Here is a 17,373-nt window from a genome sequence, read left to right as displayed (position 1 = left end):
AATAGTGAAACAATTAATCCGTTACATGTTGTTGCAATGGGGCACAGAATTAAGCGGCGTAGGATTAAGCGGTAGTACTGGGTTCCCCCAATTAATCAAAGTAGAGAACACAGGAGCATTCCAAATTCTTTTTTAAGAACTCCGGCGTGATGATAACAAGTTTTGAAACTACTTCAGAATGTCCTTTATCCTCCAATTGTTCAAAATCCTCTCTCAGAGCAGAGCAAACTAATTTCCACGCTTCTTTCGTTGCATTTCTGTCCTAATAATCGTCCAAAGTTTTATCCCACAGAAGTTAGACATTCCACCCATGTAATAAAATCAAAACATCTTTGTCAATAATTATCACTTTAGTTGCTGTTTTCAATCCACACACCAATTTATTTTATGCAATTGTCACTATTCACTCCAAAAAACAAACGCAGTATGCGAAGTACACAGCGAGAAGGTGGAGCGAGAACTAGGATTACTGGGGAGAACGCACGACTTCCGACAAAAAAATCGTGGTGTAGGCGAGCCTCCATTTGATCTAGTCCGCCACTGTGAGCACGACAGTCGTGGATCACAGTGGGAGTAGAGGACTGCACCACGACAGTTATCGTGGTCGTGAGACTGTCGTACAGTGGGCGAGCACTCATAAGATCCAATGGGTCACATTGGAGTGTGGTCGGTCCGACACAGTGTCTTAAGGCCGAAATCGTGTAGTGGGCGAGGGGCTTTTGTGATGGTGATTTGGATAAGCTTTTCGGCCAAACTTTGAGTACTCAAGAAACTGATTTATCTGTTGATGAAAATTAAGTTTTTAGATTTTTCCCTAACCTGAAACCCCCCTAACCTCCCCTAACTGACTTCCCTAACCTGGTTGAATGTTGATTTGATGCATCAAATCGAATTGAATTGAAATTTCTATTCATTTTCGATGCGTCGCACAACTCTAATTAAAAATTTTCTTACCAAAGTTTCCAAAATTGCCCCTAGGTGTGCTGTTCAGAAGACTGCTAAATCTTTCCCATGACTTTTCAGCAACTAAATTTCTGATCCTTTCTCTTGTGAGTGAGCCGTTCTTGAAACTGAAACAAAATCTTTTGAAAGTCACTTTAAAAAGGGAATACAGAGGGCATACCCTACCCTACGACGTGTAATATGTTAAACAAATATGTAGTCTGTAATACGTTTCGGTTTCAGCCAGTAGATAGAAGATATAGGTAATTTGAAAAGGAAATCTGTAGCAGTGAAACTAATGTGCCTGCGACATGCTAACTAGATATTTTACTAAGGATTTCAGAAATATATAATTTTTAAAGTAGTAATTGCAAGGATTGAATACATTTTTTCTAATCTTTGTTAATTTGTCTGAGTCGCATTTATGATCTAGAGATATGGAACAGGCTGTCAATAATGAAAAAAAAAACACTTTTATTTTTTTCTATACATATGTGGAGAAAGTATTGTTTAAGTCAATGTTTTTGAAATTTGCTATGTGGGTACACTAATTCATGGTATCTTCAGGAAAATCAATTTTAGTTTATTTTTATAGCCTCAGGAATGCATTTTATGACTAATAATGGCTAAGCATACCATGTTGGACATGCCTTAACATATACTGTAGTGTTGTATTTTAAAACTTACTACGTATGTTTCAGTGGTTCTTTAATTTCGCCTTTGTACTGCGGGAAAGGAAATCTATTAAATACTTTGGAAGAATTTGAAATATACATAAAAACTAGGGGCAGCACACAAATTTTAAATGAAAAACTCAATTACGAATCCCATTATATTTTCAACGCTCTTCTCCGCCACTACAATAGTCCAATAAAAAGCTGTTGATAAGGGAGATGACAATCCAGAGTCCACGTCAGTCTGTCATAACCTAATTCAGTCTACTTCCAGTCCTGCCGGCGGCAATGTAAACACATGAATTACTAGGCCTATCTGTAATCATTTTGTATTTTTGTGTTATGTGTGAAATTTTTATAACTTATTTTGACAAGGCCTCCACAAGTGGATCCTGACGATGGTAGAGTTTAAGAAATGCCAAAAAATATGAAGCATGTTTTAAAATACGACACTACAGTACATGTTGAGGATTGTCCGACAAGGTATGTTTAGCTATTAGTCAACATTTTGAATTCATAGAACTGATTCATTAAGCCTAAACTGTCACTTGACGTTTTTAGTCCACATGTTACCTTTTTACATAGTAGATATTTTGAAAAAAGTTTATAAATTAAAGATCAAATTAAATTGAAATATTGTATAGTCTTTGTCGAGATATCTCTAATTCAGAGACTGTTTATCTTACCTAAGAGACGTGTTCTTCCTTTACTTTTTATAGATAACCTTCCGATTTTCAGATTAGGTGTTCCAGATTAGGTGAATTTTGGATCACCGAGTCACGGCATTATCTCAGAGCCAATTACTACTATTGATTACCAGTATGAAACTTGATTTATTAACAAAGAACAATGGTATACTTATAGACCACCAACAACTCATCTCGCTTTTGGATATAAGTGTACAGAATCATCAAAACAAAGTGTAATTCCAAAATATGTTATTTACTTTTTTGAATATACAATCTAAATTACAAAACCCTATCATATAAAAAATAAATTTATTCTTGAGAAATTAAATTTATAATCATAAGGAACATACCACAGCAAAGCCATATATGCATCACTATCAACAGGGTTAATGAGAACATGTCCTTCAGGCAGGGGTGGGTGGTTGTGTAAGAGGTAGAAAAAGAGTATCCGAAGTACCCAAACTGACAGCGACATCTCCTGGTCTCAGAGTCATGCCTGCAAACATAACAGGGTATATTTTTTAATTAATCACTCCTCACCAAAAGTAGTTATTTTCCATAACAGCTGATATCAAAGAAAGTAGTTGTTTCCGAAGCTCTAATAATTTAGAGTGAGGGAAAAATGAACAGCTGATTTTCCCTTGCTCTCTATTAGTTCTCTATTAACCCACTATGTGAGCTAGTGTTTTGTTACAGTTTATTTTGATGATTGAAATCAGCTGTTTTCATTGTTGCACAATCTAAATGTATACAGAAACATGCATTAGTTTGTTTATTGTTTTATTTTAATTGCTCAAAATATGTCTAACATTAAATTTCTAATGATTTAATGAAATTGAATTGAATGAAAAAAGCTTTAAAGATAACTAAACACCTGCCACTAGAGAAATCATGGGAAAGACATGAAGAGAAAGTTTACCGAAAGTTTACGGACTGGTACAAAGTACGAAACGTTAAACATCTAATATGTTAGAGAAATTGAATATAAATAACAAAAATGCTGGTGACATGTCTTTGACACACAAAATGGAGAGACCTGTAGTAGATGTGGAAAAAAGTAGCCAATGTTTGGGGTACCTGCTAATGATGAGGGGTTGTCACCAGTGAATGCTATGACTCTACAGGAAGGGTTGAAACTGTGCCTCTCCACCATGTAGTCACTGACACAGCCCAGGTCAGAGTGAGAGGGTACTGGCTCTCCCAGCCTGGAGGCTAGGTCCTCAGCACAAGCCTACACAAACACACTACATTGTAGATTACATGTAGTGCTATGACTCTACAGGAAGGGTTGAAACTGTGCCTCTCCACCATGTAGTCCCTGACACAGCCCAGGTCCAGAGTGAGAGGGTACTGGCTCTCCAGCCTGGAGGCTAGGTCCTCAGCACAAGCCTACACAAACACACTACATTGTAGATTACATGTAGTGCTATGACTCTACAGGAAGAGTTGAAACTGTGCCTCTCCACCATGTAGTCACTGACACAGCCCAGGTCAGAGTGAGAGGGTACTGGCTCTCCCAGCTGGAGGCTAGGTCCTCAGCACAAGCCTACACAAACACACTACATTGTAGATTACATGTAGTGCTATGACTCTACAGGAAGGGTTGAAACTGTGCCTCTCCACCATGTAGTCCCTGACACAGCCCAGGTCAGAGTGAGAGGGTACTGGCTCTCCCAGCCTGGAGGCTAGGTCCTCAGCACAAGCCTACACAAACACACTACATTGTAGATTACATGTAGTGCTATGACTCTACAGGAAGAGTTGAAACTGTGCCTCTCCACCATGTAGTCACTGACACAGCCCAGGTCAGAGTGAGAGGGTACTGGCTCTCCCAGCTGGAGGCTAGGTCCTCAGCACAAGCCTACACAAACACACTACATTGTAGATTACATGTAGTGCTATGACTCTACAGGAAGGGTTGAAACTGTGCCTCTCCACCATGTAGTCCCTGACACAGCCCAGGTCAGAGTGAGAGGGTACTGGCTCTCCCAGCCTGGAGGCTAGGTCCTCAGCACAAGCCTACACAAACACACTACATTGTAGATTACAATTATCATATGATAAGAAAGTGTGATAATGTATGATTTTGATGGATGCTATGCAAATAAAATTATGTCATTAGCATGTAATTATGTTTACATGCTTGGTGGATCTTTTTCTTAGAAAGTTGTAAAATATTATGTAAAAGATGAAAATTAATATCTGTCAAGTAACTGCCACATGCAGCCCTACTGACTTTAGCTTTTTTGAAGACAATTTTCATCTATTTTATTTATCGATTATTAAGAACTTTGATGGATAAATCTGTAAACCTCATTTTCAAACTCCAGTATCAAGTTGGACTTGTTTACATAGACTTTCTACTTAGAGTAACCACAATGGGAATAATCCTGTGGGGTCATATATGATCTAGATAACCAACGTATTTCATCTAAACAAGAGATTAAACATCCATGACACTTCGAAGCTTAAAGGAGTTAGTGCCATCATAATTTCAATTGTTGAGCAAAAGGTGTGCATGAAAAAGATAGGTAACAGAGTTATATTACATTTTCTAAAAATATTACCTTTCATTCTTGAGATTATTTAGTTTTTAGTTTTCACCCTTTTGACTCATACCAGTTTAATACAGTGTGAAATAATTGGATCTATGCAGAATATTTAAAAATAAAATAACTTACAAATGCTAAACCTAGTTAAAACCTAAAGCCATAAAACACCAACCTTCAGACAATCTTGTGACCAACTTTTGCTTTGGATATCCAATAGATTCATTCCAGAACCATCTGACAAGTCTATTGGAGCGTATCGACCGAGGAACAGTGAACAGGCAAAACTGCTGACTAGAGATATCCTCTGAAAACATTGAATATAATATAAACTATGTGTTTATATAGTGGGTCTATATAGGAATGTGTCAATTCTTGATACCCTTGACAATACTTGATAATACTTGACAATTGGTATTGGTATCGAGAATTGATCAACGCAAGTCGATGCCAATACCAATACTCAAAATGTTTTCAAAGATTGCATGATTGACAAATTACCACTTTTTCTGCAATCACGGATGTCGCAAATGACATTTCCATGACCAAAGTATATGTTCCAGCTTTTGCCGTGGTTGTGGATGACGACAATGACGTTCATGTGACCGCGGGAGACGATGATGATGTCTACATGACCGCAGGAGATCATCACAACTAACTCGAATTTGGCCTGATCGAAAATCTCAGGCTGTCACATCTCTTAATATAACATTTTCTTTTTGATATTTGTTTGCAAGATCTTTTATCTTTGATATGGTATTAATGTAACATGTTTAGAAATCAAATCAAAATTCCTTTATTCTCGAGTGCTTCTCAATATAATATTTGTTTACAGAATTACTAACATCACTCAAACTAAATATTCACAAGTAATATCCCTAAACAAATTATGTACATGTACAGAAGTAAAAAAAAAAATAAATGCCTGCTTTATAATGAATATTACCCTTTTTTTAAAGCTAAGGCCGAAAGGCTTTTGAACTGATAGGGGAGGTCATTGTAAATGGTTGGGCCAAAATAGGAGAACCCCCTCCTCCCTATTTCCAAATTAACTTTTGAAAGTGGAGGAGGGTGCCCTGCCTAGTGCCCCGTCGAGCAATTGCTCCACGTGTCACATGTCTCTCCACCAGGTCTTTTGGTTCTCTGTGAGATAATACCCGATGGATGAGGCAACAAGTTTGCATTCTGCATACAGCTTCGGCTGGCAACAGACTAGCAGAATCACGGAAAAAGGATATGTGTTTCCGCTTATGAAGTCTGTAGACAAAACAAACTGCAGTGTTTTGCAGCCTATTAAGTCGGTTCATATCCTCCCGGGAAATACTGTTGCATATGCAGGTATGCAGTAATACATCACTGACAACACCAGAGACTGAACCAACTTCAATTTTACAGTCTCTGGAAGAATCAAACGGAATCCGTACAGTCCTTGCAGCCTTCCCAAAACAATTTGAGAAAATGTGTGGTTGGAGAAGGTAAGACCACTGTCAAGAACCACGCCCAAAGTCCTGACAGTGTCACAAACCCTAAGCTTTTCATTTTCAAGTTGAATATGCACGTCACCGTCGCAGATTTTTTGAATTGCGATGGGTGGTGATCCGATGTGGATCACTGTGCGTTTTTTAACATTCAACTTAAGGCCGTGCTTCCTTGACCACTCACTTATTCTCTCAAGATCCATGTTTGCATCCTCAAAGGCACTATTGAATGAGCCAATTGGGTAGGGAAAGTGCTACTGGCAGTCATCTGCATACACATGCACAGTACAGTGACGTACACACGTGGTAAGGACGGCTGTGTAGAGTGTAAACAAGATCCCAGACAACTCCCGCTTTCCTCTGTCCACGTGAATATATAGAAGGGCTTACATTTGAATTAGAACTAGTTAGAATTTGTCATTGCTGTTTTAATTTTTACTTGTTAAAAAATCCCATTGATCCAAAATTACTTTGTCTAAGGACACAAAAACAGGTTTTGATGTAGTATATGTTCACACTTTTGCCGCAAGCTTGGTTGACAGCACTGATAATTATCAATATCAACCAATTACTAAATTTACATTATGACAATATAGCCTCCATGCCATATGTAGTTCAAATTAAGTTAAGTTGGAATTCAGAAAAGAGAAAGAGATACTTTGTTAGGAATACTCTGGTATTCTCATTCTGCTGACAACCTAACTCCTAATAATTTAAGAAGGATTACGTTTTGGTAACAGTTCATGTATCATCAGTTTTGTGTGTGTATGTAGACAACCAAGGAGAAGATATTATCATTAGGCCTACTTTAAAGACAGCCATGCACACCTAGGATGACATTTTACGCTGAATGTGAATGCAACGTGAGTATATGAAGTCAGAAGTCATGTGTAGCTTTATTTATTAATAGGCTAATTTCTTTTGAGGGTTCATCGGCGACCCTAAGATAGGTGAAAGTTGATGCATATGTAGCTTAAGTTACCTCGGTATTTGCATAAGTAGAAGGCTTGGATTGGGCGATTTTCATGATCTGAGCAGCGGAGAATCGTTCATAGGCCCTGGACCCACTTATTTCAGCCAATTTCTGGAACAGATGAAAAGTTCATTTATTCATTCTCAACCAAAACTCAGATTTTTACGTAGACCTACTAAATTCTTTATTATTATCTTACAAAAGGAGTGAATTTATTGTATAATTCATTGTTATGACTAGGAGACAAAATAAATTGTAACATCGCTATAAAATGGCCCCTGTTTGGCTCTAAATAAAATTTGACAAAAATATTGGCGTGGGATGATATAAGTTATAATTACTTAGTCTTTCGTGTAATCGTTCTGTCTCACAGAAATTCATCACACCTTAAATTTATCCAGATAACATAGCCTACAAAAAGATAGTTCAGGGTTAGTGAACAAGTTTTATTAATTATCATTTTGAATTTATTGGCTGATAATATTGATTACAATAATGCTAACTAACAACTATATTAGCTTAACTACAAAGGGTGATCATCACAGCCAATCAAAATATAATTTGGGACTTAATTTAAAATTTGGAAAAAATGCACACGTTTAAGATAAGTTTAAGGTAAGTGAATTTGAATTACTTAATGTGGCCACTATAACGTAGAATGGATTATTAAACGTTTATAGTGCTTTGTAAACACCAAAGCCTCATGTAACGGTATGTCCAGAGTGCACGCCGATTCAGATTTTTGGCGGCAGGAATGGTACTTGCATTCAAACGTAAGTGGCCGTAGTGGCTGCCGGTTTCCGAGCCCATGTGCAGGCAAATGCTTACCAGAATGAATTCTCCATTCTGGTTTCAGATGCTGATTCAGATTTTCCTCGTACGCATACTATATAATTAAATAAGTTTTGTTTTTATGGTAAAATATTTTATTTTTTCACCCTTACTTTTAGGTTACCACTAAACGCTCTTCAGGAAAATTGTTTTGTTTGTGTAGGTTACACAAGTTTCTTACAATGGGATGTTCAATTTTAATAATAAGTTTCGGTGGTTTTGGGCTCCATTCAACGCAATATAGAAAGAAGCTCTATCATTTATAGCCATGGGAAAAAAGATATATAATATCATGAACACCATTTTCATTGGCTGTAGCTTCACAACAGTTTCAGACGTTATCATCTTATACATTAATTACTCATCCAACAATTCCATAACTGACTTGCTTCTTTGCTAACCGAGTCAGTACCGGCGGCGAATTTCCTGCTCCCACCGTGACTATCAACAAAATATCTGACTCAGATTAATCACACGCCGAATCTCTGAATCCGATTCTGAATCGGCATGCACTCTGGACAGAATCCACGCTTATTCATGTATGCAGAATTCTGCCTTGAGCATGCGATTAGTACAAAAAATCTAATCGCATAGTACGAAAAAAAAACAAAAAATCAACATTTTACAAGCGGACCTTTTAAACTATTTGGTACCGGTAATGTAACAGAGCTGCATCGGGATGCTCTGGCCTTACCAGTTCTTGGATCTTTTCAACTTCTCAATATCGGTGATCGCCAGATATTGCTGCTTTCAGGTTTGAGTAGTGTACATTTGGCAGCTGACGTAGTGTGTAGTCTAGTTTAGCTTACCTGAGCTCCACCGACATGTTCCTCTAATTGGCGACACTGCAGGGAAGTGCTAGAGTCCATCCATACAGGAGAGCTGGTCACAGAGAAGGCTGAAGCTAGCTGAGTATGTAGGAAGCTGTCAGGGTCCAAAGTCTTGAGTGTTTCTTCAGCTCCCACCTGCCAGTAGACAGTCCCATGTTGCTGCAAAACACATATCATGTGAGTGTGAAAAACTATAATAATGTTTCTGATGAGTACTTACATATCTTAATATGGTATGTTCACTACCTTGAGGTTTATCACAGAAAAAAGCCATTGGTTCAAAAAAGTATCTGCTGTTAAAAGATCCAGAAAAATATTATCATAACATTTGACTGAGTATTACTGTCATTCTAAATCAATCTACGCAGAAAAATAGTGAATGTTTGTTTACCTTTACGAAGTTCCTTCTATTTAGAGCAGCTCAAAATTGCAATGACAGCGCTCATTTTAACACAAAGTACGAAAGACATGATGTGCAGGGTACCGTAGTTGGATGCGTACTGAGTTTACAAATGCTTTAATGCCAAGATGGCGGCAATAGCCTCGCCCCAAGTGTTGCCGATGTGTAAATCTGTTTCTTTCTGAACATCCCTCGTCCAACTAATTGTGCCATTATAACTCAACAAAAACAACTGAAAAGTGTACTGTGCATGTGCTGCAATCTGTGGGTCAAATTTAGAACTGGCCTTTAGGTTTACCAGTGTTGTCAAGAAACACCACTGTGGATTGAGGGTTTGAATTCCATTACATTCAGGTATAGATTGCAACCCATGATGTATTCAGCTGTTTGTGACAGAACTTACGAGATTTAAACTCCATATTATTAGTTTATTAGAATAAACTAAGAACCAATCCACCACTGATCCAACCGATTGTATATGCATAGACTACTGTTTTACAAAATGAAACACCAAAATGACTTCTGGAAAGTCACGTACCCTGCGTAAATCAGCATTAATCAGTACTGATGAGATTTGTGATCGGAATATTTATATCCTGTAATCCGTATTAATAAACTTCAACCTTCCCCTGTTAATAAATACAAAAATGTTAAACCCACTTGAAATAGAGGGGGGGGGGGGGGGGGTTAGTACTGTGAGTTGCACCCTAAATTTGACAGTTTACTTGTCTTTTAACTCATTTTTACTGTTTGACCATCTCAAACCTTTTTATAACAATCCAGAGTGTAGGTCCAAAATCCAGCTCTTGAAATGTAAGCTGGCACTTGGGCCTAACGCGGCAGTGTAGGCAGGGAGGTAAGGAAAAGACTGGACTGCAAAAATTTCCACTGACTCACAGGGTTGACTCCCATGTTTTATGCACTTGAGCGCCTTCACATGGGTCGCAAGGGACAGTTGTTGCAACCCACATGATGGCACATAATGTTCAATGTCTTCGAACTAACTTAATTGTTCTTGACCTGTTTGTAAATTAAATCAACCCCACTGTGTTATGTGTAACTGAGCACTGGCTAAGATCGGAAGAATCCAAATTTCACCCCAGGATAGGGCTTGATATTGTTCTAACCTCAATGTACAGCCAACAAGAATTTATACATGGGGGATCAGCGATCTTTGTAAATAGAAATCTTAGTTTTAAGGAAATCTGTGTAAATAACTTTTGCATAGAAAAAAACCATTGAAATTGTAGCCATTGAACTGCTGGACAGCAGGCTAAAAATAATATCGCTTTATCACTATCCCGATGATGATTCCCCTCTATTTGAACGGTTAAATGATTTTTTACATTTCATTTCTCATTCTGGAAAACAAATTGCCCTGGCCAGGGACTTTGCCATACATCTTGAAAAACAGTCCAGGGAGGAAAATGTGTTCTTCAACCTGCTCCGTACTTTTGGACTATACATTACAAGCCGGAAACCCACTAGAAATACTGCCTGCCTCGATACCATAGCAACAAATCTCAACACTTGGGAATATAGAAGATCTGTCATTGACCCTACTGTAGCTGATCACTCTGCAGTGATTATGGAGATAAAAACAAGTGTCCAACTAAAAGTCCCATGGCAGGCCAGTTACATTGTTTCTCAACAGATAGTCAGAGATGATATCCAACCTGTTATAAAATATGAATTGAGGAAAGTTGATTGGGTAAATAAAACAAGTATAGGCCCAACTCAGAATGAAAGGCCTTTTGATAGCTTTATCAGTTTTTATATTCAACCATGAATTCAATTCCAGATCTTTCATACCAAAATTTTTAAACAAAAGTCAAATAGGCCTCGTAATACCAGGAGTGGATGTCCGCAGCAGGATAAATCTTGGTATTCCCCTTCCCTACCTCATCTTAAAAACCTTGTTAAGACAATCAATGACCATGTCAAGTCCACTAAGTAATCGATTGAAAGAAATAAACGGTTACCCTTATATGTTATAAGAGGCAAAAAAGGCCTTCAATGTAAAATAATGTCATAGAGCAGTCTTCCAACAAATGCAAAGCTGCCTGGAGTATTGTGAACCAGCATCGAATAAAAAGGCCTAAAGATGGCTGTTCTGCCAGCCCTGTTGACTTCAATGGCTTCTTCCTTGATTCTGTGGATGAAATAGTGGCCATCCTACCCTCTATCAACCCACTGTACAACGTACAGGGGCCAGATCTTCGAAACTGGTGAGAAGTAACCCCAAAAGAGATCTATCAGATTGTTAAGAACTTAAGGAACTCTAAAAGCCCAGACATCTATAGGGTCTCATATAATGTCCTAAAATTTGTAATCAGTGATATCACCTCTCCTCTGTCATCGGCTATAAACAGCTATCTCAGGAATTGTATTTTCCCAGATTCCCTCAAGATAGCTCAAACAGTTCCAGTCTATAAAAAAGGTGATACCGAAGAAATAAAAAACTATAGGCCTATATCAGTGCTTCCAGTTTTGTCCAAAGTAGTCGAGACCACAATCAAGAACCAACTATGCAAATACTTTGAGTCGAACAACCTACTGAATGATGCTCAACATAGTGTTCAACAACAACAGCTGTACACAGAAAAAACCATCAATTCCAAATGGCCAATATTTGAATAAAGCTTCGGAATTCCTTGGCTTCCAGAATAACCGACACTTTTGAATCTGGGAACTAACTGGCTCTCACCCTCTGTGATTTGAGTCGTGTGTTTGATTGTGTGCCACACGACATTCTGTTCAGCAAGCTAAAATCATATGGGGTTGAAGGCACCACGCTCCAAGCAATCTCCAGTTATCTGGCAAATAGGAGGCAAATTGTAAATTGTAAATTTGTAGGAGCCAGTAACAAAATCTCTTACGGACATGGTGTTCCTCAGGGCTCTGTCCAAGGGCCTCTCCTTTTCCTGATATTAATCAATGTCCTAGGAATAGACGGCAAGGCATTACTATTTGCTGATGACACAACATTGGTGACGGAAGGTAGACGTGTTGAACGGGTGAAGAGGGAGGCAAGCGCATTGCTGGAGACAACAATGGAGTGGTTTGCCTCTAACAAGTTAAAATTAAACGAGGACGGCCCAACTCCTGATCTGCACTCTTGGGAGACAAATTGCTGCTGAAGAAAATCAACCAGTAAAGCTGCTTATGGTTTCTGGCTTGACCAGAAATTAAACTGGGATCACCATATGGCCCAGATCTGCACCAAATTGGCCAGAGTGATCTTCCTCCTCGGAAAGCTACATGATGTGGTCACTGAGCAGTACCTTGTTACTGTTTACTTCTCGCTATTCCACAGCCATATCGTGTATGGTACCTATCCTCCTTTGGGGTCACGCTTCCGCATGCAGTAGATTGTTAATACTCCAAAAGGAGGCATTGAGAGTGATGACCTCTACTGAAATTAGGGGCAGAGATTTTACAAATAGGCCTATCATTTAACGTCTCGGAATCCTGACTGTTAATGGACAACATATCTTAACTTTCTGATACACGTACGCCAGAACATCTCTATGTATGGAAGAAGACAAGATATCCATCAGTATAACACCAGGAAAGACTCGACATCACTCAATGCAGACTGTCCAAATCCCTGAAAAGCATCTCAGTGACCGCAATCAAACTCTTCAATAGTCTACCTAAAGAAGTTAGAAGAATGGATGTGGCTGGATTTAAAACCTCAGTGCGGGAAAAACTTCAAATTAGGCCTACTAATATCTACTAATTAAAATATTTATATGACGTGCCACTTTATTTAACTCGCCGCTAACTTGGTTCAGTTTTTATATTAAATTAGTTTGACACAGTCCATCCGGGATTCATGTCAGAGACGAAGCCTTCAAGTATTCAAGTAAGTAAGTAAGTAGGTATAATGTTCTTAAACTAGGTTAGTAGTGATCGGTCAAGTGCCAGCTTACATGTCACGATGTACAGGGTGTAACAATACAGAGACCTACTTGCCGCCAAGTTGTAATTTGAAGTTATATGGCCATGCATTTTACCGTTCTTTTGTGTTCTTGTGTATGGTGGTTACGTGTTTTTAAGACTTATGACGACCGACGGCCTCCTATGAGTAATAGATTTTACAACCAACTTGACAATGACACCATTGAAACGTTGAAACCGGTCCCCATATAGACGAGGAATAATTGGACATAAAAAAGGTAACTTACCTCTTGTATATAACAGATTTTTGTGTTCATCAGAGGATTGACAAACATGATAAAAATAAGAATAGTAAAATCTACAAATAATCTATAGGGCTCAAAGAGCTAAGGATTTAACACTCATCTTACCTGAGCTGAGCCAGAGAGGGCTGCTATTTGGGAGAAGTCGGCTCCACAAACTTTGAGCTGGTCCAGAAGCAAGTCAAGAGCCTTAACCCACATGAGGACTGGGGCAGTAACAGTCTTCTTGTCCTGTCTGACAACTCCACTGTGAGTCCTGTAACGTATCAAGTCAGAGGTTAATAACAATAGTACAGTAAATCCCCTATGATCCAACATAATACCATTGTATCATTACATTTCTATGAAACAAATGAATGTTGGGTACATTCAAAAAGAGTTATCCGGATGATGCTCAAGCTAAAGAGGGATGATTCAGAAAAAAGAACATGCATTAAAAATGCACTTAAACTTCACTTCAAATTAGAAACCCTCTTCAATGCAGGTAAAATATTTTTTAAATGTATCACCTATAACCTAAAAAATAGAAAGATTTTAATGAGTTTAAGAAATTACTTAAAGATTATATGTATTAAATTTGGCTATTTATTCTTTTGGAGAGTTCTTTACCCCCCAGGCATTATGTTATTTTGATTTGGTATTTTAACTTGGTACTTTAACTTTTAAATTGGTACTACTACCGTTGCTAGTACTCGTTTAGACTTTTCAATATATCACATTTATACTTATTATGAATATGAATCCCTTCCGCATACTTTTACACACAAAATAACCATGTGAAGTTTGTATGTGATTGGAAGTCGTAAGAGAACACTGTTATGTTAAGGTATGTCTTCTCCAGCTAACATTGATGATGATTTTAGGAGCATCTGGATTATTGAGGTTCTACTGTATTTCTACTAAAGTAGGCCTACAACACAGAGAGTAAGATACATAGAAAACCTAAGTTTTTATGCTTATGGGAGTGGGACAACCATAAGCTTTCAGCTCTGGTATGTTGGGGCGGAAATATAATTGTGACGAGCAGGGAAGAGCCCGAATGGTGAGCACTGTGTGACTGTGATTCTTCATCTACCTTGAGCATTGTAGTACATGAGGGCAAGGGGGGGGGGATTGCGGGACTTTGCTCTAGACACCAGCACTAGTGCTAGACACCTCTTAAGCATACACACACATGGAGTGTATCCTCTATTCCTTACTTCTCTGTGGGTACACCATAAAAGTGAAGGAAATAGTAACTAACGCTGATATTATTGCCAAACCTATATCTTAAAAATACAAAATGACCTTTCAAAGGTACCAATTTACGACCAAACAAAAAACTAAAACATAAAATTAGAACTGATATCTTCAAAACAAACAATAGCGCAATTTACAAACGTAACTGTTCTCAATCTCAAATTGAAGCTGTAAAAATAAACAAAGATTAACAAGCCAAGAGCCAATAAAGACCATGACATTGTGTTTACTGTATGAAATACGAGGAATGACTCAACGACACTCACACTGAAGCCGATAACTGATCGTTGCCGTGATCGACTAAGAGAGGTAATAACTTTATTTGGTTTTACGACCTTTACATCTACGTTCACATAGTCATATAGTAGCCTAGTTCATATTTCATTACAAATGTAACTAAAACCTTAAAAAATATCCTATTCTATGCTTAATATATTTAAAAAAAGTATTTTAAATAATTAATTTTCTTGACTTATGGAGAAAGAAGGTAAAAGTATAAAAATGGAGAGTTAAATAACATGTATCATAATTTCTGTTCTGACAAAAATCTTCCAATAATAGTGCCGATAGTAACATAGTTATTGGAAATCGAGTTATTTTTTATATAGTACAAATTCAATAATAATCAACATTAAAATATAATAATTTGTTAGTCTTTGTTTTTATGAACAGATGTTTTCATTTTTAATTTATTTAAACAATTGAGAAGAGTTGTAGTAAGAATTTAAAAGTGATCAAGAACATAACATAATTTTGCTAAGGATAAATGTTTTAAATATTTGTTATTTATCAGAATAAAATCAGTTCTTTATTATTATTTAATAATTGTAAAAGTTCTTTATTTTACACGAGTTCTAACAATGATGGTATCAAACCATTGTTATAGATGCAAATTATGAATACAAAGACATAAAAACAAAATAAAAGAGCATATCGTTTAACAGCTATCTTAATAGTATAAAACTTTCACAAAGTTGTTAACATCGAGCCTTTCATAATACTTTTATGACTTTGAGATCATAAATGGCAGCTATAATGAGTTAATTTACTTCAGTCTTTTAGCCAAACATTGAGGAGTTCACAAAGGCTGTGATACTTGATTACAAGTTTAACTTCATCTATTGTTTACAAAGTTAATTAAGAGTTTAACATTATCTATTGTTACCTGAGTAAATTTCAAAATCTCAACCTTATCTTTTGTACTATCTTAATAGCGTTCTTAAGTTGATGTTTTGTTTTCTGTTAATCAATCTCTGTTCTGTTTTTTGCTAAAATACATTTTATTGTAAAAATGCTCTTTTATTTTCAATAATTTTAAGTTCAATAATTCAAGATTTAAATGCATCTAAACATGTTTTAGAATAACAACTAACTAAACCTTAGTTTAACAGACGTCTTCAACTTTTAATAATATCTAGTCAGACAACAGCATTTCTTAGGTAAGAGAATGTATGGAAGTCTTATTAACCCTTACAGTTTTAATAATAGACTGGGACGGTGGCGTTGTCCTGTAATCCAGCTACTAGGAGGTCTCGAATTGTGGATATTTTTATAGGCATGCAATGTGGATGCGATACTCCCTGGTGTGGATTAATGTCTGCACTAGTGAGTACTACGACTAGCCGCAGTACTATCCAGATAATTAGACCAATTCGTTAATACCAAGGCAAAAATGTGGTTAGGATCCCACTATAAACTGTAGGTCCCTTAGTTGCCATAGCTGTATAGGCTATTAATTAATAGCTGTGTCTAAGGAATATGTTGGCCTTAGTCACTAACAAGAAGACTACAAGATCGCACACTCATCCTACACTCATCTCCATTCATACTTGGCTAAAAATACCTAACCTACTTTGTATGGTCACCATTTCATTGAAAAGTATAAAGTACCAGAATAAATAATTCAATAACAACTTTGATACTAAAATTAGCACAATTGGATATCACAAAGATAAGAAGGTCAAAGGCTAGCAGGCATACAGTAACAGATTAATTTTAACTGTTTATGAACTAGAATAGTACCTACCAAATAATAATGTTAAGGCCTACTGGGATTTATAAAAAATGCAAGCATCAGTTGATTAACATGGGAAAAAGTATACAGGATGATACACTGATTGGCCTACATCACATTAAAGATGTAGCTTAATAGGAAATCAAAACAAATGTAGGAAAATGTATGGTTCATATTTAGGTTTCAATTTAGGTCTTAAAGCTGAAATGAAATATTTTGATCCCAAACTCTAATTCTGGTTCTGATGAGAGAAGGTTAATTAAGTGCTAAAACGCAGTTGGTTAATTTATTTCAGCAATTGTTAGCCTATTTGGAACTAATGTCTTAAAACTTAACCAAATTTCTGAATTAATTACAAAGGTTAATTGTCAATTGATAATACCTACGAGGAAGTGACAAACAAAAAGTTCTCTTGGAGTTCCCAATTACACTTTTTTATACATAATGTTGTTGAAAACAACGGTGGCGGGAAAAGATTGTTGTGCACAGTCCTAACAGAATCGGGACAGGTGGCAACCCTACTCGGATCTGAAACTCGTGCATATTTTA

General features: G+C 37.1%; 1 protein-coding gene and 1 long non-coding RNA gene across 2 annotated transcripts in view; both read right to left on the bottom strand.

Moving 5' to 3' along the window:
- LOC128998836 (xylulose kinase-like) overlaps positions 1-17,373 on the bottom strand; it is a 47,969-nt gene that overhangs the window by 21,139 nt on the left and 9,457 nt on the right. The window contains exons 4-5 of the mRNA XM_054425193.1: positions 8,946-9,125; positions 7,315-7,416 (exon numbers count right to left, since the gene is read on the bottom strand). Coding sequence (XP_054281168.1) covers positions 7,315-7,416; positions 8,946-9,125 — 282 coding nt within the window. The remainder of the gene's footprint in view (positions 1-7,314; positions 7,417-8,945; positions 9,126-17,373) is intronic.
- On the bottom strand, positions 963-3,535 carry LOC128997763 (uncharacterized). Its single transcript, XR_008491140.1, has 3 exons — positions 3,383-3,535; positions 2,656-2,801; positions 963-1,070 (listed from the first exon to the last, which is right to left on the bottom strand). It is a non-coding gene; the product is annotated as an uncharacterized LOC128997763 (long non-coding RNA).

This window comes from Macrosteles quadrilineatus, unplaced genomic scaffold, assembly GCF_028750875.1.
Source record: "Macrosteles quadrilineatus isolate MER2022 unplaced genomic scaffold, UCM_ALF_1.0 Scaffold_7__1_contigs__length_78375512, whole genome shotgun sequence".
Classification (NCBI taxonomy): Eukaryota; Metazoa; Arthropoda; class Insecta; order Hemiptera; family Cicadellidae; genus Macrosteles; species Macrosteles quadrilineatus.
The sequence above is the reverse complement of the archived record's forward strand: the minus strand, read 5'-3'. Positions and strand labels throughout refer to the sequence as shown.